The 17,089-nt window shown below is 34.3% G+C and overlaps 1 protein-coding gene across 1 annotated transcript; it reads left to right on the top strand.

Moving 5' to 3' along the window:
• The first annotated feature begins 5,276 nt into the window (after nt 1–5,276).
• Nucleotides 5,277–16,639, top strand: LOC140047717 (uncharacterized). Its single transcript, XM_072092753.1, has 8 exons — nt 5,277–5,318; nt 6,518–6,701; nt 8,806–8,988; nt 9,539–9,651; nt 11,255–11,458; nt 13,086–13,200; nt 13,453–13,536; nt 14,029–16,639. Exons 1-8 carry the CDS (start codon nt 5,277–5,279, stop codon nt 16,374–16,376), a joined length of 3,273 nt encoding a protein of 1,090 aa, XP_071948854.1. The 3' UTR covers nt 16,377–16,639.
• Nucleotides 16,640–17,089: the final 450 nt, after the last annotated feature.

Here is a 17,089-nt window from a genome sequence, read left to right as displayed (position 1 = left end):
TCAACCCTCCTCACCACCATAACCCATCACCTCATCATTTGTATCACCCTCCTCATCACCATAACCCATCACCTCATCATTCGTTTCAACCCTCCTCATCACCATAACACATCACCTCATCATTCGTATCATCCTCCTCATCACCATAACTCATCACCTCATCATTCGTATCACCCTCCTCATCACCACATTCCATCACCTCATCGTGCGTATCACCCTCGTCATCACCATAACCCATCACCTCATCATTCGTATCACCCTCCTCATCACCATAACCCATCACCTCAACATTCGTATCACCCTTCTCATCACCATAACCCATCACTTCATCATTCGTATTACCATCATCATCACCACCACCATAACCCATCACCTCATCATTCGTATCACCCTCCTCATCACCATAACCCATCACCTCATCATTCGTATCAACCCTCCTCACCACCATAACCCATCACCTCATCATTTGTATCACCCTCCTCATCACCATAACCCATCACCTCATCATTCGTTTCAACCCTCCTCATCACCATAACCCATCACCTCATTTTATTTTATTTTTATTTTATTTTATTCAATTAAAACCAACAGCGATAAATACCGCCACTAACAGGTTTGAAACATAAAACAATACAACATCAAAAACGGTTAACAATAAAATACAGATAAAATATATAAATATATATATAAAACATAGATTGGCATGCCATAAAAAATTTCAATTAAAACAGGTTATGCAGACTGTTCAAGAAGTGAACACATCATCGTCCTCTTAAAATAACCAAGTCTATCATTAAAAATATCGATATGATTGCTATTTAGATTATTAAATGTATAAGGTAGTCAATGAAAAAGTCCCCTCTTAGTACAGTCGACACGGCTAAAAGGAATATGCAATAAATGTCTATTTCGTGTACGACCAGGAACATTTAAACTAAATAGTGAAATTAATGAACAGTCATATTTAGAATTTAAAATATTATATAAAAAAACCATATCAGATATAGTTCGACGATTGCTGACAGAATCAATGGAAAAGGCAAAATTAACACAGTTATAAGACAGGAATCGAACAAACTTCCGTTGAACAGTGTCGATTCGACGGGCCTGACATGGAGAAATTGAATTGAAAATTGCAGAACAATATTTAAGGTGAGGACGTATAATAGATTTGTATAAAGATAAAAGTGCCCTGCCGTCGTTCATAAACCTACAATTTCTCCATATTAAGCCCATCATTCTATTAGCTTTTGACAACACATGATTAATATGTGAACAAAAATTTAATTTACTATCAATAAAAATACCTAAATCTTTCCATACATAAACCATCTCAAGATCATGTCCACTCAGATTATAATTGAAGAGCACAGGCCTTTTTTTAAGTGTTATAGATAAATATTTGCATTTATTAGCATTAAGTTTTATCCCCCACTTCTCCGTCCATTCCACGAGACCATCCAGATCCTCCTGAAGTGAAAAAGCATCCTGTGGAGTGGTAATCACTTTAAACAATTTCAGATCGTCAGCAAATAAAAGAGACTCGGAATGATTAAATTTTAAAGGAAGATCGTTGATAAATAAATTAAACAAAAGCGGGCCCAGGATCGAGCCCTGCGGAACGCCCGATAACACAGGGAGCCAATCAGATGTCTCTCCCCCAATGACAACACGCTGTTGTCTATTAGTTAAATAGCTTTTAAACCAACTTAACAGTGAACCGGATAAACCAAATTTTGAAAGTTTAAAAATAAGCAAATCATGGGAAACGGAATCAAAAGCCTTAGAGAAATCAGTGTAAATCACATCGCACTGCTTCTTGCTGTTAATTGCATCGTATGATGTAGCAAGAAGCAGTGCGAGGTTGGTTTGACATGATCTCCCAGAGACAAAACCATGCTGCCTAGGACTTAAAGCATTAGCAACATGTGATGACAAACCATCATGCACAATGCGCTCAAAAATCTTAGACATAGTAGGCAATAACGAAATAGGACGATAGTTACAGATTAGTTTTTTGGGACCACTCTTGTGAATTGGGACAATATTAGCGTGTTTCCAAGATGAAGGAAAAACCCCAGAATTAAAAGATAGCTGAAACAATTTGCAAAGCGGATAAGAGAGTGAGGAGGAGGCACCCTTTAAGACAACGTTACTAATCTGATCAATGCCAGTAGCTTTATTGATATCAATGTTACTAAGTGCCTTTTCCACAGAATGCTGATTCACAGACAGAGAACTTAAGTTATCCACCGCATAGTCAGGAAGACCTGGATAGTCCCGGGGAACGTCCGGAGAAGGCTCACTGAAAAAAGAATGAAAATAAGAATTAAATGTGGTAGCTTTATCATAATTAGACTGGAATGAAATGTTATCGTGACTCATGACAGAAGGAAGATTATTTGACTTGTATTTAGTTTTCATCCAGCTCCAGAATCTTTTACTGTTAGTGACAATTTGCTTAGCCAAAGAGTCCAAGTAATCTTTGTACTTTTTATTGCACATTTTTTTAAAAGACGCGCGAGCAAATTTGAAATTACTTTGGGCTAACCGATTATTATTTTTTTTCAGATATCTATAATACTTTTCTTTGAGTTGAAGCACACTTCTCAACTCATTGTCAAACCACGGAGGAAGCTTTCTGCGCTTTCTAATTTTAGGCACTGTGTCATTGACGGCAGCATTTAACAAATTATAAAACATATCCAAAGCTTCATTTAAATCACCTTCAAAATCAATTAAGACACTCCATCATCATTCGTATTACCATCATCATCATCACCATAACCCATCACCTCATCATTCGTATCACCCTCGTCATCACCATAACCCATCACCTCATCATTCGTATCACCCTCCTCATCACCATAACCCATCACCTCAACATTCGTATCACCCTCCTCATCACCATAACCCATCACCTCATCATTCGTATCACCCTCCCTCATCAAAATAACCCATCACCTCATCATTCGCATCACCCTCCTCATCACCATAACCCATCACCTCATTATTTGTATCACCTTCCTCATCACCTCATCATTCGTATCACCCTCCACATCACCATAACCCATCACCTCATCATTCGTATCACCATAACCCATCACCTTTTCATCATCCTCTGATGATTTATCATTCTTATCACCCTCCTTATCAATAAAGCTCATCTCCTCTAATGATTCATATTACCCTCCTCTTCCTCATCATCATCGTTCGTATTATCCTACTGATTTGATCCTCCCATCACTTTTCACAACCGTCATCACCTTCTCATTATTCGCATCTTTTGGGTCGTCCTTCTATCCTCCTCTACATCATCTCAATAACAAACACTTGTCGTTTACCCTATCCCTATGACTCCCATTCTTTTCTCATCCTCATTCGTTCATATATTCTTCTCAGCATATTCCTTCTCATTCTCTTTATCACTCTTAGCATCCTATCATTATTCTTTATCCCTCTATTCATCTTTAAACATGCTTATTACTACCTTCTCATGTTCCCATATTTTTCTAATCACCCCATTTATTTTTATCTATCATTGTAATTACCATACTTTTCCACAACCATCCCATAGCCAATATCCATAAAAGTAATGTCACTTCCCTGGCTAAACATTTTAATTGACTCACTTCAAGTTATTACGTAATACTCATTGTTATCTATACTCGTCTCCTTGACTGGGTGAAACTTCCTGGTAACCGCCGCTTTCGATTTATTTCCATCTGGACATGTTACTGTTCAACAAAAAATATAGTACACGCATTTAACTGTAATAATTAAATAGTTAGACACAGTTATATATCTACTTTAATACACTATCATTGATATTGAATTCTGATGGCGCTGTTTTATAAATTTGAGCTATTGAGATATTGATATAAATTTATATTTGTATATATCTTTATTATCTGAGTCTATATACATCTCCCTGTTTAAAGTATTTATTTATTGTTTGTTTTTGTTAATGGTGCATCCAATTTACAGACAAAATTACAAATAACATAAGCCACAAAGTTCTAAATACTATAACATCAAAACAAAATGTAAACTAATTAATTAGATCTGTATGAAAATACATAATACGTATAATTATTGTACAATATATATAACTACAAAAATAAAAACAGAACAACAAAAATACAGGATAGGCCTAAGAAATAAATAAAACTTACAGATACATCCTCATAGAGATGTCTGTAGCTTGTTTACTATATTAATCAATTAGTTGAGAGAGGTAATGTTGATAAAATTGTAGATCTAGTAACCCATGCTTTCATTAAATATGTTTTACAATAAAAATCAAAGATTTTTCCTAATGTTTCATTTTCAGTGAATAAATTGTCTAGCATAAAGTGGTGTTTTAACTGAGGTCCACTGATTAAAATTATCCCGGTACATACTTAATTATTGTCTAACAGAGTTTAATGAAGGACATTTAAATAAAAAATGGTTTACTGTTTCTTTTTCGTTTGTACTGTACACATCTTACATAATCCTGTGTTATGATTTGACCATGATTTTCTACGACCCTCAAGATCTAGAGAGTTTGATCTTGCTTTAAATTTTAAATTGATACTCTTAAAATTAGTTTTATCTAACAAATATTGTTCAAGGTTTGGTTCCTTTATACATAGTATATTCCGTTAACGTTGTTTTGCATGGAATTTTGTTTTGCTTTGGGCCTTTGAAAACCACTCGTTATGATCAACTTGTTTATTATTTTTCCTAAATGGCTTTATCCAGTTATAGTAGATGGTTCTTCATTAAATTTGTCTATACAATTTGTTTTATATAAAATATATTTAGTTAATATAGTAATATTGTTACAAAATCTTGGCATTCCCTAACACAGTAGGCCTACCTAATAATAACATGCCTTTTTAACATGCTAGTTTTTGATGTTCTGTATTGTTCCTTGTACAGTAGTTTGTACTGTAGGTTACATAACAGAACAATTGTATTGTCTTCCCATTCAATAGACACCCTTCTCTACATAAAACATAATACACCACACCCCTATCATAATAATGGTATAGTCCATATAAGTCGAGGTGGCCGAAAACGGCACCTGATCCCAGCAGACCTACTTCAATCATCATTAATAATAACATATACATTTAATTTCTAAAACCCATATAGAATAACAATTGCAATATTCTTGTTTATTTCTTAAAATCTAAGTACGGCGTCCTCAAAGAAAAAGTTTCATGAATATTTATATTTTAAACGTGTAAGGTCAAAGGGCATTTAAAAATTAGTAAACAAGGGCGGCGATGGCCGAAGAAGAAACGACACATATTGAAGTTATTTACCAAGTAAGTTCAGTTTATTGTTTTAATAGGCCTGAACATTATTATTTGTATGATCTGGAATTATATGTCATACAGTTATATTAACAAGAAAATATGTAGCATCTTTAAAAAACCCAAGTATTTTGTACACAAGCCTAGGCCTAGGCCTGATTTGACATTGAAATACAGGGGAGTTTAGCCAATAAGAGTGTGTATTTTGCGGTCGTGCCTTTGTGGTTTCATTGTCCTAGGCCTAGCAAGGAAGAAGTGTAGCTTATGCTTATTAAGCATAGAAACGATGTTTATTATGACGTGAACATATATTTTATGTAATCAATGATTCTTCATTTACTAGTTAATATATATCAATAGTAAAACGATATACTGTATAATACTGTATATACTAGAAACTATGTTAGGTGAACATAGGCCTACCTATGACTAATTACAGTATAAGTCATAATCATGATGATAATGATTGTTAATAAGATTGTTCTTGAGCTACTCTATAGTGTAGGAATTAAAAAACCACACTAATAAGTAATAATGATAATATTTTCAAATATATAATTTATTATACATTCAAAGGCAAATTACTGAAAAAAAATTACTAATTAAGATTTAAGAAGTTCCATTTTTTGTTCCATGAGTCAATGTTATTATTCTTAAAAGCAATATGTTGTTCGATAAATTTTTCGAATTTTAGAACATTTTTGTTTACAATACTTGGAATCATCTTACGACTAGTTCTACAAGAATAAGTAAGATATTTTGCATAAAGAATAGTAGGATTATCCACATTAGAAATACCAAGGCAAACATCCTGTAATGTTACGACCACCGGCTAATAATAAAAAGCTTAACACAGTCCAAAAATTAGATGTGATGTTACCAAAATAAATGTGTAACTGTTTCTGCAAACATACCACAAAAGGTACAATATTGATTTTAAAAAGAAAATCAATTACTGCTAAAATAGGATGGATAAACTGTATTGAAAGTATCTGAAAACATTACTTATTATACATTAATTGTGTAGGAATATGATACATGAAAGAATAAATGTCTGGCCATAAATTACCTTTTAAATTTCCCTTTATTTTTCATAGAATTGAAAACCACACAGTTGTTATTTCAAAGGCTTGTAATAGTTTCAGTTTTATTTAAAAGCGTAATAATCACTTTCAAATATTTTTGTTTTGCTTTCTTCAAAATAACAATAGGGGTTTCTAAAGAAAGGTACACCCTTAGATGAAAATGGAAAGGCCAAGAAAAGCTTTTTAAAAAGGTCACCGGGTTGGAAGGATAAATTCTGCGTTCTATACTTAAAGGAAGAGGAGCAACGCACTTATGCATTTTTTGCCTTTCATGAAAAGAAGCCACAAAATATAAAAGATGAACCAAAAGGTAAATAACTGTACTGTGCACATAAACTTTAAAGGGGATAATTATATACCCCCATGCATGTTGGGCTTGTGTATTAATTATCAGTTTTTATCAGCATTTTCATAACAATTAAGTAAAACAACTTGATTAGACAAACTTAAAGATGTATTATCCCCCAAAAACATGAACAACAAAGATTAGATAAATAAAACTTTGAATAGGTAGTTTTGTAGTTTTAATCAAATTAGTCACTTCCGTAGAAAAAAAACTAAACAAAAATTGTGTTTTCATTTATAAAATGACAAAATAATGGTTAGTTTCAACTAAAAACCCATTGGCCGACACCCATTTTGACATTGTTTGCTTTAAATTACAGTTTTTTTACAGGTAAATACATTTTCTTTTTCGATTCAATGTTTCTGTGACAACAAAAATTGTTTAGTGAATTATTTTTTTCAGGGCACAATACATCTTTAATGATATTGTCTAAAACTTATAATAATTATTATTCTTATAATTCAATATGATATATCGTATAAATAAAATAAATTAATTTTTCATTGCCATGTCAATCATATAAAATTTAGTATCAAATCAGTATCAATCATATATACTGCAGTCTGAGTTACACCACTACATTTTTTTTTTTATTATTAAAAATCCTTCATTAAAAACACCTACCAGCAAAATCGTATTCTTATGGTGTTAATTTGATTGAAATCACTATTATATAATTTCAGGAAACCAGGCTGCAGTAAATAATTATTATCAAACAATTGAATTGCAGTATGGTTGAATTAAACACATCTTGATAATAAGGCTTAAGTTTTCAGTATAACATCTTTTTACCCATAATAGTAATTACAGTACAGCATGTCTACACTATCAAACTTTATGTGACAAAAAAATGTGCCCATATATGGACATGATGATGTCATATCACTACCATATTTATGCACATCACTACCATATTTGGACACATCACGACACTTATTTTTGTCAAACTAGTTATCCAGATGTATTAAGCTTTGTCTACACTGTCAAATTATAATAAGCCCTAAAATATGTTTTTCAGTTAAACATCTTGTTACCTATAATAATTAATATTAATAATAATAATATAATACAAAAGCAGGATAAAGAAAAATATCATTGAATAAAAAATAGAAGTGTTTAATGACAGTTCATAATGATTGATTATAGGCGAAAAAAAAGAATAAGGAAACCAACAAACTTTGGCCTACAAACTTGACAGTGAAATGAATATGACTAAAAACCGAAGGGAAGAAATTGTGTTTATTGGAGGGAAGTTTATCCTATGTGTGTTCTACTGTATTCCCACCAGAATCGGTCATAGGTACTATGGGTGTCTTCACGAAACTTGGAAGTTTTGGTATTCCCCAATCCACCCCTCTCCCCCCTGATATTGTAACTCTCTCTAGCTTATTAGTCATTGGAGTAGTGTAAAGTATATTATAACATGTTTCCACTTGGGGTACTACTGTATCTGTAAATTAATCACTTGTTAAGTCATGTATGTAGAAAAGGATCACGTTTCTACTAGGGCAACTATAGTAGCAAGTGTTCTGTATGTACATATCTTACCCAGGAAATAGGATTTTTTGTCCTGTTGTTTTTTAATTAATTTAATTAATTAACTAACAAACACTAGGTACTTTTCTTTTGAAAAGGAAATGATGTTTCATTTCTCATGTATTAAATGGTTTGAAAGTCAATAGAATAGAATACAAATTTTCATTATGTACTTTTTATTGCTGAATATTTTTATTCTGTCTCAATTCTCAGTTCTTGTATGAACAGACTGTTGACCACTATTTAGGTTAGGTTCACACACACAAGACAGTAATAGCATTATCAAGATAGAAAAGTCTAAAAAGCAAACAATCCCATAAATATGTTTGAAAAGCAAGAAAATATACTGGAGCCGCCAAAACCCTGAATTGAATACTAGAAGATGATTGGTTGTTATGCTTTAAAATTTCTACCAAATATCACTAACCAATAAAAAGTTCTTAAAAATGGTTTGACTAGTATCTAGTAGGCTAGTATCTGGACATAGTGTGAACCCACCCTTGAATTGTGACTTTTTTTTTTACTATTTTAGGTTTTCTCAAACTTTGGCCTCATTATCGGGTTGATAAAAAGTTTGACCCGAAAGGAAAGCAACATGTATTTGACATAAAGACGCCAATCGATACTTACCGTCTGATGGCCGAGACGCAGCCAACTATGGACTTATGGGTATTTTACTTGCAAATCCAGACGAAGTTGAGACCAGATTTTCCTGGTAAGTCATTATGAAGAATGTTACTCTAAATGGGTCATCCTGACAACATACCTTCTGTGTTTCTGCTCTAAAAATTGAAATTTACAAATAATTCAAATGAAAAGGTTGAATAGTTAAATTTTTAGATTTCATTAAATAATATAAGAATGTTTTTTCATTTGTAATCTACAATTATAATCCTATTTCCTACACTACAAACTTTATGTGGCAACAAAATGTAATGTGCCCATAATATGAACACAATGATGTCATTAAACTACCATATTTGAACACTTTTTTTGTCAAATTAGTTTGATAGTGTAGACATAGCTTTAGTTTAATAAAAGTCTTGTTTTAAAAAAACAGCATGTGAAAATATTACATTACATTATATTTCTAATTATGTTACAAAGAAGCTAACATTTACTACAGGAAGTAAACATGGTTTTTACCTAAATGTTGCTACATATTGAACTAAATTCTTTAAAATACCATTCTTTCTTTTGGAAGTCATTTAACAATAAATCTCATTATTGTATGCATTTGTATTGATATTTTTTTGTTGTCATAGGAGACACATTTGAAGTGATACCGGCTGATTCAGAGGAAATGCGGAGAATTGGGGCAAAGAGTTCAAAATGTTTAGTGAATATTTCAAAATGGGGAATTACATTAGCCCTAAAGGTAACAAGCAGGAATTTACTATGTGTGCATTTCTTTGAAACGCATATTGCATTCATATTTCATTTTCTTTATGGTATGCCAAAGTTATCACAATAATAATAAATGAATAAAATGTATCAGGTACATGCATGATCAAGAGGGGTTAGGGGTACTTAGGGAGGGGTTGATTATATTTGGAGTGAGGTTGGTGATACTTGGGGAGGGATTGATGATACTTGGGAAGGGGTTGATGATAATTAAATACTTACTCCTCAGCTCATCCTCTTGTGCTCTCATCATTCAGTTTGTAACAAACTTTTCTTAGTGCGAAAAAAAAACAAACAATTAAAATAGTAAGCATTTTATTGTTTAAAACAATATTATTATTTGTAAACAGGAGAAATGATTGAGTGAGTGGCCGAGCGGTTAAGACAGTGGAACCGTAATTATGTAGCCATAACATCGGCAGGGGTTCGAGGCTCACTCACTCCATGGTTCTGGTGGTAGAACGAGTCTTAAAGGACTATAAACCGTATGTCCAGTGTACACATCTAGCTCGTGTGCACTTTAAAGAACCGAGTACTTCCTTCGAGATGAGTAGGGGTTACCCCGGTGTATTAGTACATCACAGCCACTGATCACCAACTGGGCCCTTTGAGAGACCAGTCTTTGACTGAAGAGGTTACCCAGTATAAATATATATTTCAATCATTTCAATTCAAGAAATAAATGAGGAAGTGATACAGTAGTTAAGACTAGTCAGTCAGCTGATGTTAACAAACTTCCTTTTATACCCTTTGTATTTCACAATCTACCATAAACACTTTTAACCCACTTGTTCCCTGGGGACATAAACTAAGGTTAGTTGTGCTGTTTAGATTAATATTTGAGGGAAAAAATAGATACAGTTTGAACTATCAATAATGTTTGCTTTTGTCAACTAAGGTACTAAGAAATCTGTTGCTACAGAAGGGTTGAGAGGTTTGGGGATACTTTAGAGGGGGAGAGGGTGGTGAGAAATTGGGGAGGAGGCTGAAGATACTTACTGTAGGGAGGGAGAGGGTCATGAGAAATTGGGGAGGAGGCTGATGATACTTGATGAGGGAGAGGGTCGTGAGAAAGTGGGGAAGAGGTTGAGGATATTTAGGAAGGAATAGGGTCGTGAAAAATTGGGGAGGAGGTTCAGGATACTTAGAGAGGGTGAGGGTGGTGAGAAATTAGGGAGGGAGGTTAAGGATACTTTGGGAGGGAGAGGGTGGTGAAAAATTGGGGAGGAGGCTGAGGATACTTAGGGAGGGAGAGGGTGTTGAGAAATTGGGCGGAGGTTGAGAATACTTAGAGAGGGAGAGAGGGGTGAAAAATTAGGGAAGCTGAGGATACTTAGAAAGGGAGAGGGTAGTAAGAAAGTTGGAGAAAAGGTTGAGGATACTTGATGGCCTTAGCATATTTAAAGAGGGGGTTGATAACATCTAAAGATGGGGATGATAACACTCTTATTAGGGAGGAGTTGAAGATATTTGTGAGAAAGGTGTAAACCATTTGTTACTGAGTTAAAACATGTCACGTTTTTGTTTTATCTCACAAAAAGTTACTACTAACTAGTTTTTATTTATTTATCTTCCAGAAAACAAAGTCTGTTGTCTCACAATGGCCTCTGAAATGTGTCCGTGGATTTGAAAGTTCCGATGATGGCAAGTTCAAGTTTGATGCTGGGCGTAATTCACCGATGGGTCAGGGCAGCTATATGTTCAAGACTCAACCAGAACAAGATAATAGGATGTTTGATTTAATGGATGAGTACACGACTGCTGCGGCACAAGCTGAAAAGGTGAGGATACTGTAGAACACTTTATAGGGACACCTTTAGGACCCAACAAATGTCCCCCTTAAGATGGGTTGGCCTATATTATTTTTCCTTGTTTGTTGGTAGCTCTAAACAATAACAATGTATTCCATTGGATTCTTCCTAATTTTCTTTATTGTAATTTAAAATTTGTTTTTATTCATTTCTGCAGTATGTTGCTATATAATAAATAAATAAAAAGAAAATACTTACTTTTTTGGTGGATATACAACTGACTATTGTCAAAGCTAAAACATTAAGGGAATTAGAGATGGAAGGAATACAATCATTTAGTAAGCAAGGCAGTTTCAATTGAGATTTTCAGTTGTTAGAGATTTGTTTTATTCTTACTTCATGATGTGAATCTAATTTTGGAAGAATTCTAGATTTAAATCATTCTGCTTTTGCTTTTTGAGTGATGTACAAATACTGTATACCACCACATAGAAAGCACAGCTACATAGTGCATTGTTTCATTCATTTACTTTCATATGTATTTTGAAAGGATACTCATAACCAATTAACAAGTTTCTATCAGGTTAAACACAATCACAAACTTCCTTCCTTGTATCATGTGTTGGTAAGGCCATGTGCTCAGTCTAGCCTTATAAATTGTCACCTTGATGCATTAACCAGTTTTAAATGTGACCATATTAAAGCCTGATACTGTACACACAAGGACAATAACAATCGACGATAAATCTATAAAGGTACATTTTTCTTACATAAAACAAAAGAAATTAGAAATGTTTTCATTCTAGACTATAGAATAATCATTTATTTTCTAGCTTTGATAAAAATAACATTTTTTAAATCCAATCAAAAAGAACAATAAAATCGTATCGTCACAATATTCTTACTCTTTTTAATCATGACATCATTTGATTTGACATGTGAAAATAATAGTTTCATCAAGTCATTTATGGTTATCCTATAGTTTTAGAATGAAAACTTTTTATTTTTTGTTTTGTTTTATGTAAGAAAAATGCGTATTTATCTAGTTATCGTCATAATATAAATCAACCTGTATGCCATAGTATCCTTACTGTATACTTGTTTAGAAATAAAAAATTATCTCCTCAATAAAAAAAATCGAACCAGGACCAATGTGATGTTCTACGACATACAGTACCGCCAATACAGACTAGACACTGACAAAACCACAAGAAATAATTTCATAATAAAATTATGTTTCTAAACCAAAAATCTGGATGTAACATTCCATAGTTTAGTAACTACATACAATCTCGAACACTTGGGCTGGCCACATGTTGACCAAATAAAATATTAAATAATTAAAAAAGGAACAATTGTTATTAATTTATTCCAGTAACTCATTACATAATTTGTTAATAAAATAGTACAAACAAATCACTCTGGAAGATTGAAAAACTTGGTTGTTTATGTGACAAGATTTTTTCTTCAGAAGATACTAGATAGATAGATTATGTGGTCAACTTTTTTAATTAGTGACCTTGACACCGGTCAAGTAACTGCTTAATTAACAGGGTTAACAGGATGCATTGGTTAATATATAGATGATGGATTGTATTATTATGATGACCTACATTTTTTTTATACTGATGTATCCTATAATTTTATTTTGGTACAGATTGCAAGTCCACAGGGTGGCCCACCTCAACCCCCATCTGATGAAGAAGTCGCTACTCAGTACCAGTCACTACGGCTTGCTACTTTTGGCCTGTTGCCCCAGAGGAAAATATCGGGTTAATAATGTTATTCATATTAAGCTCCGACTACTGTACACTATCAACAATGTGATGTGCTTATATATGGACATGATGATGTATAAGACAATCAACAACAAAAAAACCTAAAATATAAGGATTAAAACAAAAATTTAAACTAAAATGTGTTCCTTTTGATAAACCATACAAAATAAACTTACTATTTTGCTAGGCTTCAGTCATTTATATTTTTTTTGGATTTGAATTAACTTTAGTTTGCATATTTAACAGGTCCTGGGATGGCCACATCATGTATAACAATACCCGGAGCTCAAAATCAAAGAATTAAATATGATAGACTTCAAAGGAAACAATGTGAGTACAATATAACCCCTATTGAGGTGATGCCTACTTTTGGGACCCAACAAAGTGTCTTTTGATAGGGTTCCCCTGAATATGGGTCAGCCATAGTGTTATTACCCTTGTTCATTTCATGTTAAAAAGATGGAATCCCCTTAATAGAGTGTTTCACTGATTAGGGGTTTACCATAGTGTATATATTTCTCCTTGTTTATTTCATGTTAAGTGTGCCCACACTAATGGTGTCCCCTCAATATAGGTATCCACTTTTCTAATGGTGTCCCCTCAATATAGGTGTCCACTTTTCTAATGGTGTCCCCTCAATATAGGTATCCCCTCACTAATGGTGTCCCCTCAATATAGGTGTCCACTTTTCTAATGGTGTCCCCTCAATATAGGTATCCCCTCACTAATGGTGTCCCCTCAATACAGGGTGTCCCAAAGGATGGGTTCTCACTATTGTATAATTGTACACAACTTACACATGGCTTTGTATTCTATATACAGCTTATGGTACGGAAAATGATGTCCCTGTTCTATCAAGAAAAAACTCAGGACGAGGAATTTCTGCACACTCCAATTTTAATGGTACTGTTGTTGGAACCCCGCCTCCACTGCCTCCTCCACGTGACGGATCTCTACCTCATGATGATATCGCAATGCCTTCTGATGCTGTCAGGCCAAAGGACTTTCCACGTCGTCTTGCAAATGAACCTGTACACATGTACGAACTAGAACCAGATGAATTCACTAGCTTACAAAAGGATTATCCAGATACAAGTAAACGACCTCTTTCAGAAAACATGGCAGACATGAACCACTATCAAACACCGCCTCCTGTGCATTACATGTCCCCTCGGAACTCCATACTTTCACATAGAAGTTCTATTACATCCGACACTAGTTCAGTAGGACCTGATCGACGCAATAGTAACCCGCTACACGGTGCAGTCGGAGGTCATATGGCGTATACTACTATGGGGATACCACGCAGCGCAAGTTCCTCATCGATGAAAGCCTACGAAGCAATGACAAATGCCAAACATGCAGCGATTGTTCAACAAGTCAGTACACCAAGTCCGTATGAAAATGCTCTCACTGGAAGTTACGAAAATGCACCCCTAATTAGTCCTGGTTTTTATTTCTCGCCTGGACACACTCACAGTAATCAAGGTTATCTTGTTTCACCTTTATCACCACAGTTCATTGGTCTAGTACCAGGAATGGTACCAGGCATGGTACAAGGAATGGTGCCGCTTGCCATACCAAAGGAGGTTAAAGAGGAACCAGAAGGAGCGGTTGGTGGTGTTGCGGAACCAGAAGACGCGCAACCACCTAAATCTCTTTCAGAAACACAGTTCACAATGTTTTCAAAAGAACGCGAGCAGTTACATAGACAGCCAAGTGTTCCATATGCAAGCGTGAACCGTGATAAAATAAGTGACGCAGAATTAGGTTATATTGACATGAAACGATCAATTGAAATTAACACTAAGTCTATTAAAAAGTCTCCTTCTCTTGATGCACTACTGGATACTATATCCACAAGTTCGTTGCAAGATGAATCACCTCTTATAGGGTCACTAGATCTGGCCAAATCCATTTCTCCAGGAACTTCTTTATCTAAACCATCTTGGTTCGGATCAAGGCAACTTCCACTCCCGCCAGAGGCGTATACAGAAATGAACAATGTTAAGACAGAACTTTTGCCAGAAGAGTATACAGAAATAAGCAATGTTAAGACAGTTTTGCCAGAAGAGTATACAGAAATAGGCAATGTTAAGACAGAAGCATATACAGAAATGAACAATGCTAAAACAGTTTTACCAGAATCGTATACAGAAATGGCCAATGCAAAGGCAGTTTTACGAGAAGCGTATGCAAAAATGACCAATGCAAAGACAATATTGCCAGAAGCTTATACAGAAGTGAACAAAGCTAAAACAGTTTTACCAGAAGCATATACAGAAATGAACACTGTAAAGACAGTTTATAGCAAAGTTAAAGGTAAAACAAAATCAGCTAAGTCACGCGTCCAAAGTGCAGCATATGAAGATATTGTAAGCAACGTAGATCCTTCCACTATCCCTAGGGCTTACGAAGATACTATACTTAGCCAAAACCCTACTCCCAAGGCTTCTTCAACAGCACCTTCCACGGCTTATGAAGATATTGAAAACCTTAAGCTTACTGCAGATGACGAAACAGGGTATATATATGCAGACGTGAAAAGAACATCACCAGCGAAGAAAATTATTGATCGAGAAAAAATAAAAAGATCGCTGTCAAACCCAAACATTTTGAACGGGATATCGCAAGAGGAGTATTCTGAAGTTTTAGATACATCAGCATCTAAAACAAACACCAAAAGATCACCCAAGACAAGTGATAAACTCACAAGACTTAAAAAATCTCTTTCCAATCCAAATTTGTTAGGACATTTTACGGACTTCACAAAAGTTCAGAAAACGAACTTCGCGTGTGCAGTAAAACCAGCTAGTCATTTTTCTAGTCCCAATCCTATCAAGAAAAAGAACGATAAAAAACCGGAAAAGAAACCCAAACCGAAAAAGTTTGCGTCAGCGGAGAAGAATACCTCTTCTTCTAAAGGACCAGTCGAGATTGCAGCTGGTATCTCTACCTCTAGTAAGACCAAATCTTTCAGTAAACATGGAAGAAGTATGCAAAGAAGTCTTTCTCTGACATCAACTGGAGAGAGTCAAGCTGTTCTTAGTAATCGACCACTGCCAGGAACACCGGACAAAGAGCAAGATGTTAGTAATGCTGTACAAACAAGGCCCCTTCCGCATCTACCAGGAAATACAATAGCCGCAAATGACCCAGATTGGGTATAAAGGTAAACCGTTGTACACCATTGAACAGAAGTTACCAGTTTATATATAAATTTGTTGTTGGAAAAAAGATAATGGATAGAACAAAACTTACTGTAAACTATAATACATATGGATATATTTTCTCGTAGGCCTGGTCGATGGAAAAATACATACTTCTTTGCTCTCTTCCGACGAATGGTGATATCCCAGGGGTAGGGTAAGCCCACTCTATTCTTGTATATTGGCATATTAATATTTTTTCTGTAGACATATGATTGAATTAATTTCAAATTTGAATAGAAAAGATGCTCGTAATTTATGTTTTTTGCGTTTCAATTTTTATGTAACAGTATTTCGTTCTTTTTATCATCTTTTTTATACATGTTCTTTTATATATTCGTATATGAATTATATTTTTTTTACAGTTCATTCAAATATTGATAATGAGACACAGCGTTGACGCATGCGTACACAATGCGTATCAAAATATCAGTTTAAACACGCGTGTGTTTTTTTTTATCATGTGCTATCTTATTTTACTGTCTTCCACCGGTGTGTTCTTCTAAAAATTCACCTCCTAAATTTGATTAACTATTACACCCCATAAATTATATTCTTTAATTGTCTCTGACGTCAATTCCACTTAATAATTAATAATTCCTTCGTAATTATACCTATTATTAGATTTGATAACAATTTATTTATTATCCACACGTTACTTGACTCCCACTAAT

The sequence above is a fragment of the Antedon mediterranea genome, chromosome 4, assembly GCF_964355755.1.
Source record: "Antedon mediterranea chromosome 4, ecAntMedi1.1, whole genome shotgun sequence".
NCBI classification, from domain to species: domain Eukaryota; kingdom Metazoa; phylum Echinodermata; class Crinoidea; order Comatulida; family Antedonidae; genus Antedon; species Antedon mediterranea.
The sequence above is the reverse complement of the archived record's forward strand: the minus strand, read 5'-3'. Positions and strand labels throughout refer to the sequence as shown.

What these genes read in the sequence shown, in the direction of transcription:
- LOC140047717 (XM_072092753.1), top strand. Translation starts at nt 5,277, where the DNA reads ATGGCCGAAGAAGAAACGACACATATTGAAGTTATTTACCAA. An exon ending in TATAAAAGATGAACCAAAAG is followed by an intron (nt 6,702 to 8,805) that starts GTAAATAACTGT and finishes TTACTATTTTAG; the next exon opens with GTTTTCTCAAACTTTGGCCT. An exon ending in TAGACTTCAAAGGAAACAAT is followed by an intron (nt 13,537 to 14,028) that starts GTGAGTACAATA and finishes TTCTATATACAG; the next exon opens with CTTATGGTACGGAAAATGAT.